Source organism: Falco cherrug, chromosome 6 (genome assembly GCF_023634085.1).
Source record: "Falco cherrug isolate bFalChe1 chromosome 6, bFalChe1.pri, whole genome shotgun sequence".
Taxonomy (NCBI): domain Eukaryota; kingdom Metazoa; phylum Chordata; class Aves; order Falconiformes; family Falconidae; genus Falco; species Falco cherrug.
Window position 1 is genome coordinate 52,971,237 of NC_073702.1, and position 16,568 is coordinate 52,987,804.

The 16,568-nt window shown below is 39.6% G+C and overlaps 1 protein-coding gene across 5 annotated transcripts in view; it reads right to left on the reverse strand.

Annotated features, from left to right (window-relative positions):
- Positions 1-16,568, reverse strand: part of LOC102050487 (uncharacterized) — a 34,084-nt gene that overhangs the window by 17,303 nt on the left and 213 nt on the right. Inside the window, exons 1-7 of one of the 5 annotated variants that reach the window (XM_055713628.1) lie at positions 16,158-16,510; positions 12,511-12,721; positions 10,283-10,509; positions 7,100-7,219; positions 6,048-6,167; positions 4,782-4,901; positions 409-531 (exon numbers count right to left, since the gene is read on the reverse strand). In XM_055713628.1, the coding sequence (XP_055569603.1) occupies positions 409-531; positions 4,782-4,901; positions 6,048-6,167; positions 7,100-7,219; positions 10,283-10,508 (709 nt within the window). In that variant the 5' untranslated portion in view covers position 10,509; positions 12,511-12,721; positions 16,158-16,510. Of the gene's footprint in view, positions 1-408; positions 532-4,781; positions 4,902-6,047; positions 6,168-7,099; positions 7,220-10,282; positions 12,722-16,157; positions 16,511-16,568 lie in introns of those variants that run through there. The other 4 variants (XM_055713627.1, XM_055713629.1, XM_027809913.2 and 1 more) reach the window with 4 other exon arrangements.

Below are 16,568 nucleotides of genomic sequence, written 5' to 3' on the forward strand. Positions count from 1 at the left end.
ATAACAGCCAAACTTTCCTAGAGCTTGACCTTGTTGGATAAACTTCTGAGATTGCTTCAAAGTACCAGCAAATGTACTGCTGATTTTTTAGACCAAGTTATTTCTTTAATAAGTGATTTTTTTTCCTATTTCTTTGACTGATTATTTAAGTGCTTGCACATTAGCCCTGTTGGAGTTGAAAATCAAGCCTTTCTCTTGTGGTCCTAAGCCAAAAAGGATCTCTGTATTAGCTAAAGAGAGGCCAAACTTAAATCATCAGCCTATGGTATCAACATGAATGCCATGCGCAAAGGAAATAATTTGTTGCTCAGGTATGCTTTTATTCTTGCCTTAACCCTTCTGAATTACATTTTACCAGTGAGAAATTTTCTTTCAGCAATTTTAGATAAAGAATTAGTCAGAAAGTACCTGATTGTGTGAGGTTGAGAATAGCACCAACTGCATTTTGTTGGACTCTAGGATCGTAGGAATTGGCAAGAGACAGTAGAGGTGTAACTCCTCGAGCAGCGCCAATAGCCTCTCGGTTGGACTCTGGAGAAAAGAACCAGAAAAAGAAAGAAAGAAAAAAAATCCACCTTACTGTGAGCCAGGAGCAGGACAACTAGAAGACTAGATCTCTTCAGCATTCACTTCTCTGACTCTTTGGTATATATCAAAATTTCTCTGCATGCGCAAAAGAAACTGTTAAAAATTCCAAGAGCTCAATGGGCAAGAAACTAACTCCTGATTTCTGAATTAGCCATAGATCGATCACAGCTGATTCAATGCTTTTGTTATGTGACTGGGATGATTAAAATAAAAGGACCGTAAGTCCCTTTAGACAGGTTAGTGAAGTGCCATACTTGCCTTTTACTCCTGGTATGTCTATCAAGATACTCACAGTGTGCCAACCACAAACTACGTAACTGACTGCAGGTAAAACGGAATTAACTTAGCAGGGTACATTCAGGGACAGTTTCTCTCTTTGAGCGTGCCTGTGTCAGTCCTTTGACAGCTACAGGCAATGCAGTGGTTTCTAAAGACAGAATCTAATTTAACCACTGGAATTTGAAAAGATGATGCTTCTCTGAAGTGGTGATGCTTCCTTGCATGGCAGTGTGTTAAGTTGTACAGTTGTATTCAACATCCTGAGGTACAGGGAGAATTCAGACAAGATCTGCAAAGTCCCTTGAGACTCTTGGATGAAAAACTAGGGGGAAAAAACCACCCTGTAATACTTAAATAAGGCTATAAAATTAACTATATACTATAAAATGCTATATAGCATGTTTATATACAGTGTATATAAGTATACTACACATGATAAAGTTATACTATGCTATGAAATATAATACAATTTAGAAAAAAAAATCTGCTTTTAGTTCTACTCCTTTTGTTTTGGACTTACTGAAGGTAGCCTCAGCTGTGCCATACTGAAGAGAATCCCGCCATGCTCTTTCTTACCCCTCTACCATAAGGCCATCAAAACATTTGCAACAAATAACCTGCTGCCATACTGAGACAGCTATGGTCCTCTCCCCTTTACTGTCTTATTTACTTCTATATGTTATCTGTATTTGTATCTTATAAGCATTCTAGTGGCATAATTTTGAAAAAATAAAGTGTTGGCCATTATGATCTTTGAAGCTGATGAGATTTAAATGGGAATTAGACCAATAAAAAATTATCTTAATGTCACAATATTCTGCAGATTATTTTATAAAAAGAAAAAGCAAAGTTCACTGTCTACATCTTCCGCTGTTTATATGAACCAAAATGCCACTGAAGACCACAGGAGTTTTAGCTGAGTTATTTCTTCATTTACCTACATTTCTAGACAGTTTAAACAATGGCCAGTCTCTGGAAGTTAGCTGAGAGAAACATGAAGCAGAAGAAAGCAAGAAATGCAAAGGTATTTGGATGAGATCAACTCTTCAGGTGCCAACTAACTTAGAGTTAAGAGAATAAAGTCATTATTTCTATACCTGCAGCCTGTCTATACTGGGGAACTGACACACCAAGATAATCCAGGATATTTATTCAAGTATAGTTCAGCCAGTATCAGTTTAGTATTCCAGGATAAGTCCTCTTCTGCCTTCACATGAATATTTTATACTGAAAGAAATACCTTTTATTCTGAAAAAAAAATACACTAATTTTTGAGCAAAATAATTGTTCTGGGAAGACTCATGTATTTAAAAATAGCTTTTCCATGTGGGAAGCTATTATTCTGGTGAAATATTATGGTCAATTTTGTAGACAAGCCTTTCTTCAATCTAATCAGCCTGCAAATTGTTCTTTTGTTTCCCACAGCGGAAGCAGAAATTCTTTTTTGCAGCTCCAACTGATGGAAACCAGCCTGGTGTGATGTAAACTCTCATTAATTGAGTAAAGAAGAGAGGTAAAAAGATTGAGAATTCAGATGTTGCCTCTTCCTTCACTCTTTCACACAACATGTTCCACAAATGCTTGAATTCAGACACGTTACCCTTCCTGGATTTAGAACTTTTGATTGTGCTTCCATTTTTATCTTTTTTAAACCACTCTGAAGCACGAATGGCTCACTCGAAGGACATAACTGAACAGAATACTTTTCTGAAGCAGCCTCTTTAAGATACCAGAGTCTGTGAGTTACAATTAAGATAAACTCTATAGAGAATTGCCTCTTGCTTTACTCTCATTGCTGTGGTAGCTAAATATAGTCTGAAAAAGAAATAAATGGATCCAGCCTATCTAAATCCTAGTGAAACCAGGACAGAGATCCTCAACGCTGATCAAATCCCAGACAGCAGTCCAGCTTGCGCACTTGTAGGACTGCCTACCTCTGTGTTCAGCAGATGCCTTCCTATCTAGTTCGAAAGTTCCGTGGGTGCTTCATTTGAAATACATGTGCTCAGAAGTACACTGGCAATTAAGGCAGTGTGCAGAGGCATCAGGTGACTGCCCTCAGCAGAGGATGAAGGTGGATTGGATCTGGAGTGGTTGAGGGTTCCCTATACCCTGGGTTAAAGACAGGTATCTAGAAGGGCCAGGGTGCCTTCAGAACCAAGGAACACCCTTAGGTCCACAAACAATTTGCTTTCTCTGTGGGCTGCTTAAAAATAGGTGAAGGGATCTCTCTCTATAGATCTTTAGGGACATAGCTTCACTGACCATACATAAAGAAGTCCTTCTAGGGCCAGGTACCTAAAATTTTAATGATGTCATGCCTAATTTAGACTTTAAATGAGGCAATTTGCATTCTATACAAAGTAATGTAGTATACAGAGTTCTCAACCTGACCGTATTAATATGCAATGCTTAAAAATAAGTTTCAAAGGGAAAAGTGTTTACAAACCTGGGAGAAAAAAAGGAAAAAAGGATAAAATGCAAATCAGCACTTTGATATAGTTGGATCCTGCTTATGCAAGCCCACTTTGCAATACAAATACTTAAATGAGGAAGTAACATTTTCACCATGCTTCTCTCAGCCTCCTGGGAGATCTGATTGCAACTTCCCACACTGAAGAGGGAAACTGGTGGAATAAACACTACAGGAAGGGAAATAAATGTTATTCACGGCTTTTATACGGGCCTTTACACAATTTGTACAGTAGAATTACACAGTTTGCGAAAGGTTGAATAAGCCAGACTAACGTGATAACCTTTCTTTTGGTAAGTGTGGTTGACCTTATCTGTCTGGATGCTAGGAAAACATCTATATCATGATTTGAAATACAGTTAAGCAAAAGAAGTTGGTGACAAATGCAAGTAGTACATGATGGATAAGGAACTTACAAAAAGCAAGCTGGCATCAAGTTTTGCTGAATGGGAATGACCATTTGGAAGGCAGCTACAAGTGGAATTCCACAAGGACTTGTAGTTGGTTTTAAACCAGAAAGTTAATACAAAAGTGTGAGTGCAGCACTGTCAATGCAGTGGAGGACTGGAATATTTTACAAACAACAGACAAGTTAGAAGACAAGCAACAGAAAGAAAATGAAACCATATAGCACAAAATGCGGGGATGCGCACTTGGAAATGTTTGTTGCAGACCCTTAATTAATTGGTGTCTGCTGGAAATAGCAGCAGAGGAGGAAAAAGACTAAGTCAGCTGCAGGATGGCATCACCATGATGCAATCACAAAAAAAGCAAGTGTTATCATGAGATGTACCACCAAACATATTTCCCTGGATGCCATAATAAAAGACACAGGTGATACCCCAGCTGAAATACTGCACGTTTCTGGTGATCTCTCTTTCAGAAGAGATGAAGTCAAAATGGAACTCCTGCAGCATTTATGTATATCTTGGGATTCTAACAATGCCTGAGGTCTGTGGTACTACAAAGCAGCAGATGCAATGGCTATGTTCCATTTGTGGGACGTGTTATTTACACCCAGAATGACTATGAAATTGAATGGAGGAGCCTCACTTAAAAGAGGATTCTTAAATGAGCTTGTTTTTTTCAGTCTAGTAAAATGGAGAAGCCTCATCAACATAGACACAACACAGGCAGAACTACTGAAGCAAAAGCCAGTGTAGACAGTAATTAAGATAAGCTGGTCATGAATAAATTTAGGTTGGAAATCAGAAAAAGGTTTGTAATCACGAGAGAATGAAAGTCAGAAACACTGGGAAAAAGATCTTAACTGGAATCTCAAGAGACTGAATTTATGATGTGGAACACCAAAACTTGCTGCTGCATGTTGTGACTCTTAAGCCAACTGCAAATAGGTTGTTTCACTGTTTCAGCTTGAAACACCCGGTAAGAGTTGAATGAGTTCACCGCAGAGGATAAAGGGAAAGAACAGCACACTCACCTGAAACAGCCAAAATCATGGTGCAAGCACAGGAATTACACTGGACAGTGGGATCCTCTGACTCAAGCAGATCCAGAATTGGCTCAAGTAAACCCATCTGGACAACTAATTCTTTGTCAACTATTCATAAATGCAAGAAAAAATGGACAAACAGAAAATTAAACAGTTAATGCCTTTGTGAAAAGAATATATCTTCCTTTGACTGCTTTGGGGGCCTATATTATGATTATGCAAGTAGACCTAAGATGGAAACAGCCTGAAAGGCACTCACAGTCCCTAGCTTGGTTTGCTCAGTTCCTCTTCAGACTCATAAAAGCCTGTAAGAGATGTTCAGAGGTTCTAGTTCAGAAGGTCCAAAATATTTCTGCTAGCAATTGTTTCCAGAAAGGTTCATTTTGGAAAGCACAACTGCAACTTTCCAATAGGTTCATAATTTACTCAGCCCCACCCCTTTTTCTTCTGAAGTTTACCCCTTAAATATTATTTTTCACTTGTAAATAGAGACATGATATTATTTGCAGCAAGGTCCTTTAAAAAAAAAAAAAAAGAAAAGAAAAAAGCTAGCTTCACTGAAGACTGTCTTCTGCTGTTATGGGATAGCATGATGGAATACCTGTTGTGGCCCAGGTGCAAGGGAGTGCAGTAGTAGATGCAACAAGGACTCCATTGAGAAGGTGTGGGGTGTTCATGCCCTGTCTATCAACATAAACTTTACTGGAAAGTTTTTCATCTGCAGCTCCCAGACCCTATCTCAATTACATTTGTCCTATTAGCTACAGAAACAAGTGAGTTCTATTAAACATTTCATTTTATTTTTTTTTACTCTACAAGCAATTTCAGACCAAAGTCCAGCTAATAAATGACAAGAAAATGATCAGTCTCATAGGCAGGATTTATTTCTAAGAGCTGTATCTGTTGCTTGAAAGGGTAAGCAGTGGGCTCTTGATCCAAGAATGAGAATAGCACAGCTGTCCCTACACCAGTCTGGGAATAATTTATCAGCATTTGCACACAGAGCCAAGATCTCTTGCCACATGATATAACCTAGCTGGAGGAATCTGGTATATCCTGGTGCCACCAGTATCTATGTGGCTTGTAGACAGAAGTGGACTCACACCTGTCCTGTCAGTGTCCTACACAATATTTGTCCTACACAACTTTGGATTTCTGTAGATCTGGGCGTGTAGATGTGCCATCCTGCTGTCTGGGTCTGGCTGAAGAGGTTACTTTTTCACCTGAAGAGAGGTGTCTGGTTTAATTACTCACTATTTCCCTCTAGCAAGAAGTTGACAAGGGACAAGGAGGACATCTGCTGCACCTCCAGGTCAGTGGACCGTAGTAAGGCATAGAAGGGTTCCAGATGCTCCACAGGCAGAGGGATGTTCACTGCAGGAATGAGAATAAATATTCAGGAGTTTCATCATTCACCGCAGTCACATTTTTCTCTTGTTGGTCTCAAGCCTCAGGTGCTACTATACATAAGCTGAGTGGTGTTCCCCTTCATTTAAATTCTTTTGCTACTAGCAAAACAGGGCAAGTTTCCTGAAAAGGTTTTCAATAATCAAATACTTCAAAAACATCATGGGAAGGGAAGCAATATGCCTTGCTACCAAACAAGTCATTCCACCTCATAGCAGATCCTTGTGTTGTGGCTATCTACACTTTTTATCCAGCAAAAAATACATGGGATAAAGCTATCAAGCCAAGTGCCAGAATATTATCCCTGAATTAAATTTTAAACAAACAGATAAACAAACAAATCACAGCCTGCTTCTTGCTGGTATTTCTATCTTTTTGCAGGACCCAAGCCCTTGCTAGGATTTCATTTGGCATACCCAGGCTGACTCCTAACTGTTTACAAATTAACCCAGGAGACAAGTGCTCCCATGGAACAGCTGGGACAAAGAAGCATGTTTCCTTCAAAAATTCCCACTACAATTTGGCCTCTAGAGCTTTCTCCTCTTCCAAAAATTAATATAAAACATTAAACAATCACTATGTCCATCTCCTTCTACCATATTTTGTCTTGCTCTCATGAGATTCAGTATACGCTGACTTTTAACTACTTTGGGTTCTGTTGAATTTTACAGAAGTATTACAATTACATAAATAACAGTTTTTATAATCATGAGAGAGATCTCCTCACAGCAAAACCCAGAATGACTCTGACCACATGGCAATGACAGCATTTCCATTTTCCTTAGCAAACAACACAGCACGAAGGAAAAACTTTGATTAATGAATCAAAGGAAGTTTCACAGTTGGAAATAATAATTTATAATTATGTGAAAATTTTCTGTAGCACTGAGATAACTTACTGTGCTGACTCATATGCAAGTAATAGAGGGCAGCAGACTGCTGTAAACCTGGGTTTTCTGAAAAAGCTAAGGTCCTCAAGGCTTCCAGAGGGTCTTTTCCAAGTGGTGACATTTCAAAACCTGAAGATACACAATGACAGCACAGACTCAGTTACACCTGAAAAGGGTTAGTTTACAAAAAGAAATTAAAATTTACAACCAAACAAACACATAAGGATTTTTGTACTGCAACACCGCCACAGAGCCCACCTCTCCTTATTCATGTCTCCATGAGCAGAAGCAATAAATGAATCTGGAATAACCTGTCCTTGGCAATGCCTCTTATGAAGATCACAGAGCTAGTGTGTGGAAGCAAGATAAATTATAACCTTTAGACACTTTTATGCTATTCAAGGTAATGCAGGTGTTCCTGTTCTCCATAAAAATCTTTATCTTCTCCTGAATCATAGAAGATCTCTCTTAAAATATATCTACTGAACACAGCATTCTTAGTTTATGAGCTATAGAAAGATTATGTATTTCTAATTCACTGCTTTTTAAGTTCACTGTGTCTCCTGTCCTGGGTATTACAATAAAGGATTTCAGGGAATAGCAATATGGATTGCAAATGAGCTTGCCTCAGGCTCAAATTTCTAGCATGAGTCTACCTGTTCTTAAGTATGATAGTTCCCCTATGAATAAACCAGATGTTCAGCGATAGCCATCAAGCAATAGCAGTCGTGCATGACTTCTGTAAGTATAATATACTTACAATGTGTGGAATGGAGCAGCAGAGAAGAAAAAAAATGGCTATTGAACCAATGCTCAATCGTATAAACTGTTGTAAAGGTAATGTAGTATAAATTGACCGGTGGAGCACACAATTTTAAGATATATTTTCAGACAATAGATTAAAGCAGTGCATTAAAGACTGAAATATCTCTGTAAACAAGATCTAGCTACTTCACCTCTCATGGGATATAGAGATGCAAGAGATGTGAGGGGTGTGAGCTTTCATGCATCAGTGCAAAACTCAACCAATATCTCAAGCCATTAGAAGCTGCTGATATGTTAAGAGTAGCAAACTCCTAGCTTCAGGATTAGGCGAGCAGGCTTCACAGAACTACTTCATATAGAGATCAATTTTGTTTAATAATTAACCATACACACAAAGGGAAAGACTATCCAGTGTGCACAAGGTTTTAGAGAAAAAACAAAAATCCCTTCATGTGGTTTAATTCTGTCTGAATATCACACATATCTTGTGCATTTTTGTTTGGGGAAGTGATAAAGCAGAAGCCACTCAAAATCTTCACCTGCTTATACCATCAAGCATTTGCTGCCTTAGCTAACAGCTGAGCAAGATGATCACCCGTGAAGTTTTTCTTTGCACCCAAATTGTCCAAATATTGGCTCCCTGCTTATTATAATTTGTCCAGAACGAAGGATGGGCTTGCTTCATCTTGGAATAAAATACACAGGCTGTGCTAAAGTAAGAGGGATGGGTCTTGGTTCTCTTTGTGGGGCTTCCCTGCCACCATCTGACTTGGCAGCAGGATTTGGCCAGTCAGAGAATTAATCTTGGTTCTTCTTCCTGGGTGCTATGTATATCCTACCACAGACAATGGAACCTTCCTGAGAGCACACTGTGTACTGCTGTCACAGAAGCTCTAGGCTCCCTGCTGCTGTACCCCAGCTCCTAAGGATCCAAGACAGCCTTTTGAAGACCCATCTCAGAAAGGAAAGGATTTCTCAAGAAAACATACACTTAGCCTTTTCTGGAAGCACCAGTGGGTGCTGCAAAGGGCCATTCTGGCGTCACCATTTTTTCCAGACCATCCCTTCATTGCATCCAATCCACCGACTGCAAGACAGTCTCTTATACAGTCAGGAACATGCTAGCCTTTGGAAGAAAAAGTTCAGCCCTGGAAGATCTCCACTGTACATCAAGCTGAAAGATGTGGTCCCATCCTGGATATGGACTTCAGGATTTAGCCAATGCTTAATGTGCAAAAATTAGTAAACCATGTCAGCAGCACAGAACCCCCCACATTCACAGGGTAATGATGCCAGCTAATACCAGCTGAGGCTAATTCACTCATGTTCCCAACAACCAGCGTCACAGCAATTATTCCACGACAGGTCATTTCAAACAGCATCAACTGTGCCACGCCAAGGAAAAAAGGCCCCCCTCACAAGACGGTGTTATGTCCCCAAAATGGCAAGTAAAATAGTAATTTGTGTTCCACACCCTTCACACAACTGAAAGTAGAAGTTTCGTATGCAATTTTGTATAGTAGCTTTAGCCCAAGGTTGTTAAACTTAAAGCAATATACCCTATTAGCTGTGAGAAGGCAAAACCAAACAAGCAATGGCCCCTACCTAAGCTTGAGACAAGGAATGCTTTTAGGCTGGACAACTGAGAAAACACACTCATCCAAGATTATAGTCTGTGACTGCAAGAGTGAAATAAAAAAAGTTTTCCTATTGATACTGTTGTATCATAGAGAGGATAGAAAGGGCACTGCAAGTAAACGGGTATTAGGTAGGTAGCCTGTAAAGCTGAGGAGATACATGAGGAGTTATGGATCCACTTTGATTCAAGCACAATGCCATGATTGTGTTCAAGCCTTGTGTCTAAAATGTTTTCCCAAAACCCTTAGGCAGGCTAGTTGTTTAGAAACCTGGGAGCCCAACAGTGCTTGTCACAGGATGACTTTGACCCTCTCCACATACAGCACCCCCCGTGCAACTTCAGGTGTTCTGCAGCCAGTCAACATGGATGTACACAACTGAGCGAGGACCACACCGTGACTTCCCCGCTCATAGCTCAGCACTCATGTAGCATCCAGTGTTGGTACAGCCTGTTTCCAAGCTTTGTGATCTCAGTGACTGACTTCGAAAAATTAACTTCAATTACTAGGAGTCACTTCTGTGAAACATATTTACATAAGTTATGTATTAACAGGGGTGGCAGAGCAAGAAAGTGGCTGAACATTTCTACCTAGATCCAACTGTTACACCACTTGAACCCTTGGTGTCTCATACACAAAGAAAACACTCCGTAGCCCTTGCCTTTCCTACATCATCACCAAGCTGCTCCGTGCCATGCCAGAGCAGTTCAGCCAGCAATCTGTTCTCAACCCACAAAATTAATGTCCTTGTTCTTTCACAACCCTTCAGAAAAAAACCAAGTCCTCTTACCTGTTTCAATATGCTGCAGAAACTCCTGTGCTGTCACCCTCTCGTGAGGCTGCAAGATGGGCTTGTACAGCTGTCTGGCTTTACAGCTGTTTTGTTTTAAGCAGGAGCATTTGCTTATCAGAGTTAAACATTCCTTGATGCCATGCACCAAGTCGGAGGACATCCTCTGAATAAAGGCCACGAAGTCCCGCAGCAGCTGCATGCATCGTCCACACAGTTGACCCATTCTTGTTCCAACAGCAGCACAAAGCAAGAGGAAAAGGAAGGAGATGGAAAGAAAAGCTTCTTCTCAACTTGTCCAGTTTTTGCGCTAACTTGCTGCCTCAGTGTTAGTCCTGTCTTACAGATGTTAACGCTATACCTCGTGCAGCTGCTGTAAAGCAGTCAAGCTTCTGCGTCCAAAAAGCTAAATTGCACAACAAGGCTGGTTTCTGCAGATCTCCCAGAGTCTACAAATGCTATTTAAAAGGCTGGACTGGAGCCACACTTAAACACCCTCCCTTTGCTTGAAGAAAAATTAAATGATGACCTAAACACATTTCGTGGAGAACAAACAGAGTTTAACTCCTGGAGGATCCATGAAAAGCTTCATCAAGCTAGAAAAGCTTTGGGATAATGGAAAAAGCAACCCCAGTTTTTGTAAGGCAGCTTTCCACATGAAAGGTAGGCACCACCTTCCTTGTCTGCATGTGTACAAGCTGTGGCTGCCAATGGGAGAGGAAGATCAAGGGTAAAAAAAAAAAAGCAAAAAAAAGCATGCAAACAGGTTTTTCTGGTTTGTGCCGAAGCACAGACCAGAACGAAGGCTGTGGCAAACAGCTCATAACTCACTGAACTAAGACTTTGTAAATCAGCAAGAACAGAAAACTGGGGGGGGAAAAATACAGTGGCCAAATGAATTTAGAACTATGTTTTCCTCCTGTCAAGCAAATCCGTCAGAGTGGGCTGGATAAGCTAGTAATGGGAGGATGCAAAAAATATCTGCAGTTTTCATGCAGAAAAAGGTAGCAGAACAAAAAAGACCAGTTCTCTTTTTGCTCCATCCCTTTGCTTAATTTTCCAGTCTGGTGCATGTGCCCACCCCTGGTTAAAGAGTTTTACAAATTACCTTGGTCTAATTAAAGTAACAGAAAATGACATTTGTAATATTCTTGAGGTTTCCAGTAAAATCTGGTTTGATACAAGATCACCTTTATCAAAGAACCAGTAGGTACTGGTCTGATGGGTGCTGATCACTTTTATTAACTTCTTTTTTATCCATGGATTTGATGGATTTATTTTAATTATTGCATTTGATACATTTATTAGTAAGTTTTAGCCTCACTGTCATTTAATAGATTTTAAGTTTCTACATAAATCATGCTTGAAAATCAACCCTGTGTTCTGCACCCATCTCCAAACACTGATGAACAGGCTTACCCAAATCTCACTGTTCCATTCAGCTACTGCTGTTTCTTCTCTTACACACAATATAATTTTCCTAAACACAAATATCACACAGCACAAATAAACCCACCTACACCCATAAAACAAAAGGTATGAGACCTCTATTACACAATGCAAGCCATTACAAAGAATCAAGTCTTTGATTTTTCTGGTTACTACCTTGACCAGCTCTGCAAGCCCACTGAGTTCTGATCTCTGTCTGGCCTCTTAATATCACCAAAAGCAAGGCTAATATTCCTGTTTTCTCAATCTTTTCAGTGGAGATCTTCTGAAGTATTCTGAAGGAAACCCATGTGATTGTCAGGTCCTGCTTCTGCCATTGCTTGCTCTTCCCCTTTTCTTCATAATTTTCCGCCCTTCAGCTTCCATCCTAAAAGCAGTGAGGTGGCAGATCCCTAGAAACGCATCATCACATGCACCTTCTGCCTCTTGCTCTGTCCTGTCTACAGGACTGTAAGGTTTAATTGTTGCGAGATTATTTTTTTTAAGGTGATTTGAACTGTACTGCACCAAGATGAGAAAAAACCAGGATTGTTTCAATGAGGTGCTTGTTATTAATGATTGCATTTCTGTAGCATATCCTTACTAAGCATTTAAAAATGTGGTATAAACATTAAAACAGCTTTCCAATGTATCTGTAAGGAATGTATTCCCAAAATGGCTTCAGCAGTGCTGAGCTCTTGTCACTCCATTTGAAATATATGGGAGGTAAAAGAAATGCATGACACCTGAAAACTAGGCTATAATTTGCCTGAAGGCATAAAAGTCAGGTGTCCCAATACCTTGTTTGATGATTCAGTCAGGAAATTGTTCTTCTTTGATTTGAAACCACTACTTGAAAGCCAGTGTAGAAGGCTGGTTTGTGGGTCTTCAGACCTCCTCTGAATTCACAACAGCTGCTGTAAAGGTTGCAACCATAAACACCATGTTTATGATTAGCTTCATGACCTAGATATGTTTCCTTATCTGATTGAATGAAATGTCAGCTCAAGACTGCAGAAGTAGAAAAGGAAAAAGTTAGTAGTGCTGTAATAGTGTTAAACCATTTTCCTTCTACTTTTCTAAAAAACATGTTCCAAACAGTAGAAACTCCACACCCCACACCCTGATTTTTTTTTCCCCACAGCAAAAAGAACACAGTTCCTTTGTGAAGTGTTAAAAATAAAAAGCCTCTCCAAACCATTTATATTCACTTGTGTGCAAAAGAGATTTCCATTTGGTAACCTTACTGTATGAAGACTATTTTAGAATTCCTTATAAAATGCACTTGGAAGTTTAAATCTAATTGCCAAATAATAGACGAATGCTGTAGCTAAATGGGGCTTTCGACAGAGACCTTCCACTGGTCCAGCATTTTATCTGCTTTGTAGCTTCTTTGCAAAGGACAGAAAATACTGCTTTTGGGCACAGTCCCTTAAGCATCTGACACTACAGTAGGTTTGTTTTGTTTTGAATTAAGAACAGAAAATAAAAAAATGTATCTATTCATCTCTAAATTCATCTGCCATTTCACTCACCCAGCATGCCACTGCTTGAACCACTTCTTGGAATAGAAATTCCTTTATCTAGTTTGCAATGGTGCATAACTTTTGATTGCTCAAAAGTTGACTGGCATAGGAGAGATGTACACAAACACTCTTTATACTCCTCTTTCATACATCACCTAGGGCCTTTTCATTCTAACAGGCCCAAAACCCCCTCAGGCTCTGACATGAACATTGGGAAAAATGGGTCAACAGCTTTAATTGAGCTATGGTAGGAAATGCTTCCCTCTTAAAGGAAGAAAATGATAGCTCCAGGTTCTGAATTTTAGAAATACTCTTATCACCGTGATTTTAATTGGTGGAAAAAAGACTTTGGGGGAGTGTAGGAGAGAGGCAGAGATTGAGAACATATGGAGTCCTATTTGACTTGTATGCCAGTAAAATAAGGTACTCAAAGGACTGCTTAAAAAGCAGTAAATGAAAGAATGAATATACTTACATTACTCAAGAATCCCAAACTTTAAAAAAATTGAACTAAATTTGCGTTTTATGAATTTGTCCCATGTAATTTTTTATTGCAACCTTTGTTTTATACGTTTCATTCTCATACCCTTCTGTTCAGGGGTGAAGAAAAAACTGTACTGTTTAGACGCTGTAAAATGATGGCTGTGCATTACTGCTTCGTTAGTATCAGACTTGACTTAAAAGGTGACAGCTCCTCGGATACGTAGCAGGTCTTTATTGTCCCCATATCTGCAGTTTAGGCCTCCTCACTTGTACTGATTCATGTGGCTGCTTTTTAAGCCACATCTACGAAATTTTATGGCTTCAAAATAACAACAAAAAACAAATCAAAGGCCTTAAGTTTTTAAACTGGATCTACCATTGACAGAATAGTAAAATAAAATGATGAATTAGAAAAAAAATGGTTGAGGAAGCAGAACAGTTCTAAACACTGAGTCTGATGTGTGTGACTTACATTACTACTGAGCTCTTTTAAATATATATATATATATCTTTTAAATGTGTGTGTGTGTGTGTATGTATACTCACCATTAAGATTTTAGGAGGAATTCAGGCTGAAGAGCAACAGCCTATAGTCATTTCAGCAGGGAGGAAGCCAGATGCAAGGGCTTGATAGACCCAGATTTGTGAAAAAACTGCCAGGGGTTAGGTTACTTCATTGCATAGCTAGGCACAGCTTTGTTTGCATTCACTGCAATTTCTGTAGAGTATAAAAGGAAGTTCTCTGCATCATATTCCTTGGCTGAGGTACTTGCTCATTCTCTCTCAGAAGGAGAGTGCCATCTACTGAATCATTCCCTTTACACAGCTCCCTTGAGCCGTGTTCCCACTCATGGATTGACAAAATCTACCCAAGTGGGTTGTAAAACTGAACAATGATTTAGCACGAAGAGAAGCTGCTTTCGGTGTGAACCTCTATTGTGAAGGAACAGCTGCAAGTAAAGAGCCAGGCCAAAGATGGTAAGTAACACTACTGACTTGTGCAAACCTATGCTCCCATTTTATGACAAGATTAAAACCAACCTCGCTCTGGGCTTCTTCATTCTTAATAAATCTTAGGAATTGAGGTTACATTATCATTTTGTAACACTTAATAGTGGCATTCCCTGATGGGACAATCAGACTTCACTGCTGACTACAAACCATGGACTTTCCTACTAATTTCCCCTTTCTACGTTAATGCTCAGAGTAGAAGTACTCAGCTGACTCACTGAATAGTGAGGACATCTGCTAACGGTCAGTAGAAGTTTGGCTTGGGCCAGTGATGACACAGTATTACTGTGCTATGTCTTCATGTATCTTCCCGTTGCCTTGAACTTCATACTTTCTTGTAAGTTTTCTGGACTGTTGCTTGTGTTCAGATAAAGCTGCATTTTGAGTCATGGCCACAGACACTATCTTCTATGAACACAAAAATTATTTTTTTCCTGGTAAATATTTTGCTTTGTAGCAAAAGATACTGCCTCTAAACATCAAAGGTAGGTTAGAGGTGCCTATCTTAGAAGTCTGAACAAAATGTATAAAAAAAAAAATTCTGAAATTTTACAAGGTAAATTACCACTCAAAGGCAGGGCATCAAGTATTTAAAGAAGTATACCGGCTTGCAGGACAGAGGTGAAGGGAGACCTGTCAGGTTGTGTTTCATATTAGAAACACTTAGAAACCCTTAGAAACATATTAGAAACCCTTAGAAAACCGCTGGTATGATGTGTTTGAAAGTCCAGGTGCATGTCCTGATGTTTTTGTTAACAAGGGCCTGCACTGAACAAATGACAGAGCCCATAGCTCAAATGTCAATTTTATAAAATGAGTGAACAAAAAACTTGAAACAACTTGCACTATTTATCATTAGGCAAATGTATTTGAAATAATTAAAATACATTCTCAAAAAGTTTCACATTATAGTTTGTTTTAGTTTTGTTTTTTTATTCTGGGTCCCTAGTATGTTGTCTTAAAACACAATGGAGAACTGAAAGAGTAGAAGTAACAACCCTTTCTGTCCCAGTAAGATACATGCCACATATCTCAGAAAAGAGAGCCCTCCATCACTGAAGGAAAAGAACATGAGCATCCCACAAGTCTTCAGAACCAGTAAGAAATATGTGTGTGTGAGCTTGTGTGCAGCCAAATCCCACAACAGTTCTGAAAATCTAACTGGCCCTAGCAAACTGGCTTCCTCCCACAAGCCCCTTATCAGGCAGCCTCTGCATTAATAGTGTCTTATTGTTGGTTACAGCAAAAGCTGTAGCACGTGCACTACACTTGAGGTACAGGTCAGTAACCCCTACCCCTGCATAAGGCGAAAAAGCTTAAAAGGAGACGGAATTGTGCGTCCCTCTAGGCCAGGCTGTTCATCAGTTAACCGCAACGGGTCAGACTTAAAAACTTTAACTGGGTTTGTTTCAGCACCAGCCACTTACCGGTCGCTGCCATAGGTGGCCACGCTTAAAAGCACTTAAGTTCTTCAAGCCAAAAGAAATAGATTTAAGCAGTGCGTTACATTCCCTATGCAGGAAATGGCAAACCAGCATTTGGCAATTGAATCCGCTTCCCATCTTCTGTGCCTTTTTCCTCCATCAGCTGGTTTTGGCTGCCTCCCAGTCATTGTCCCCTGAATTTAAAAACTCAGTTAAAATTGTGCATATGCATCCTTTCCTGCTCTTTTTTTAATGTATACGCTTTTTTTCTTGCCTCATAATATGCAATAGCCTTTTAAAAAATTAATCAGCTGCGTAAAATTTGAGTAGCGTGGAATGTAAGACTCGCTCAGCCGACACACATCTACGTGCATCAGTCAGTCCTGTTCACCTAGACCCCTTTGCTGCGCTTTC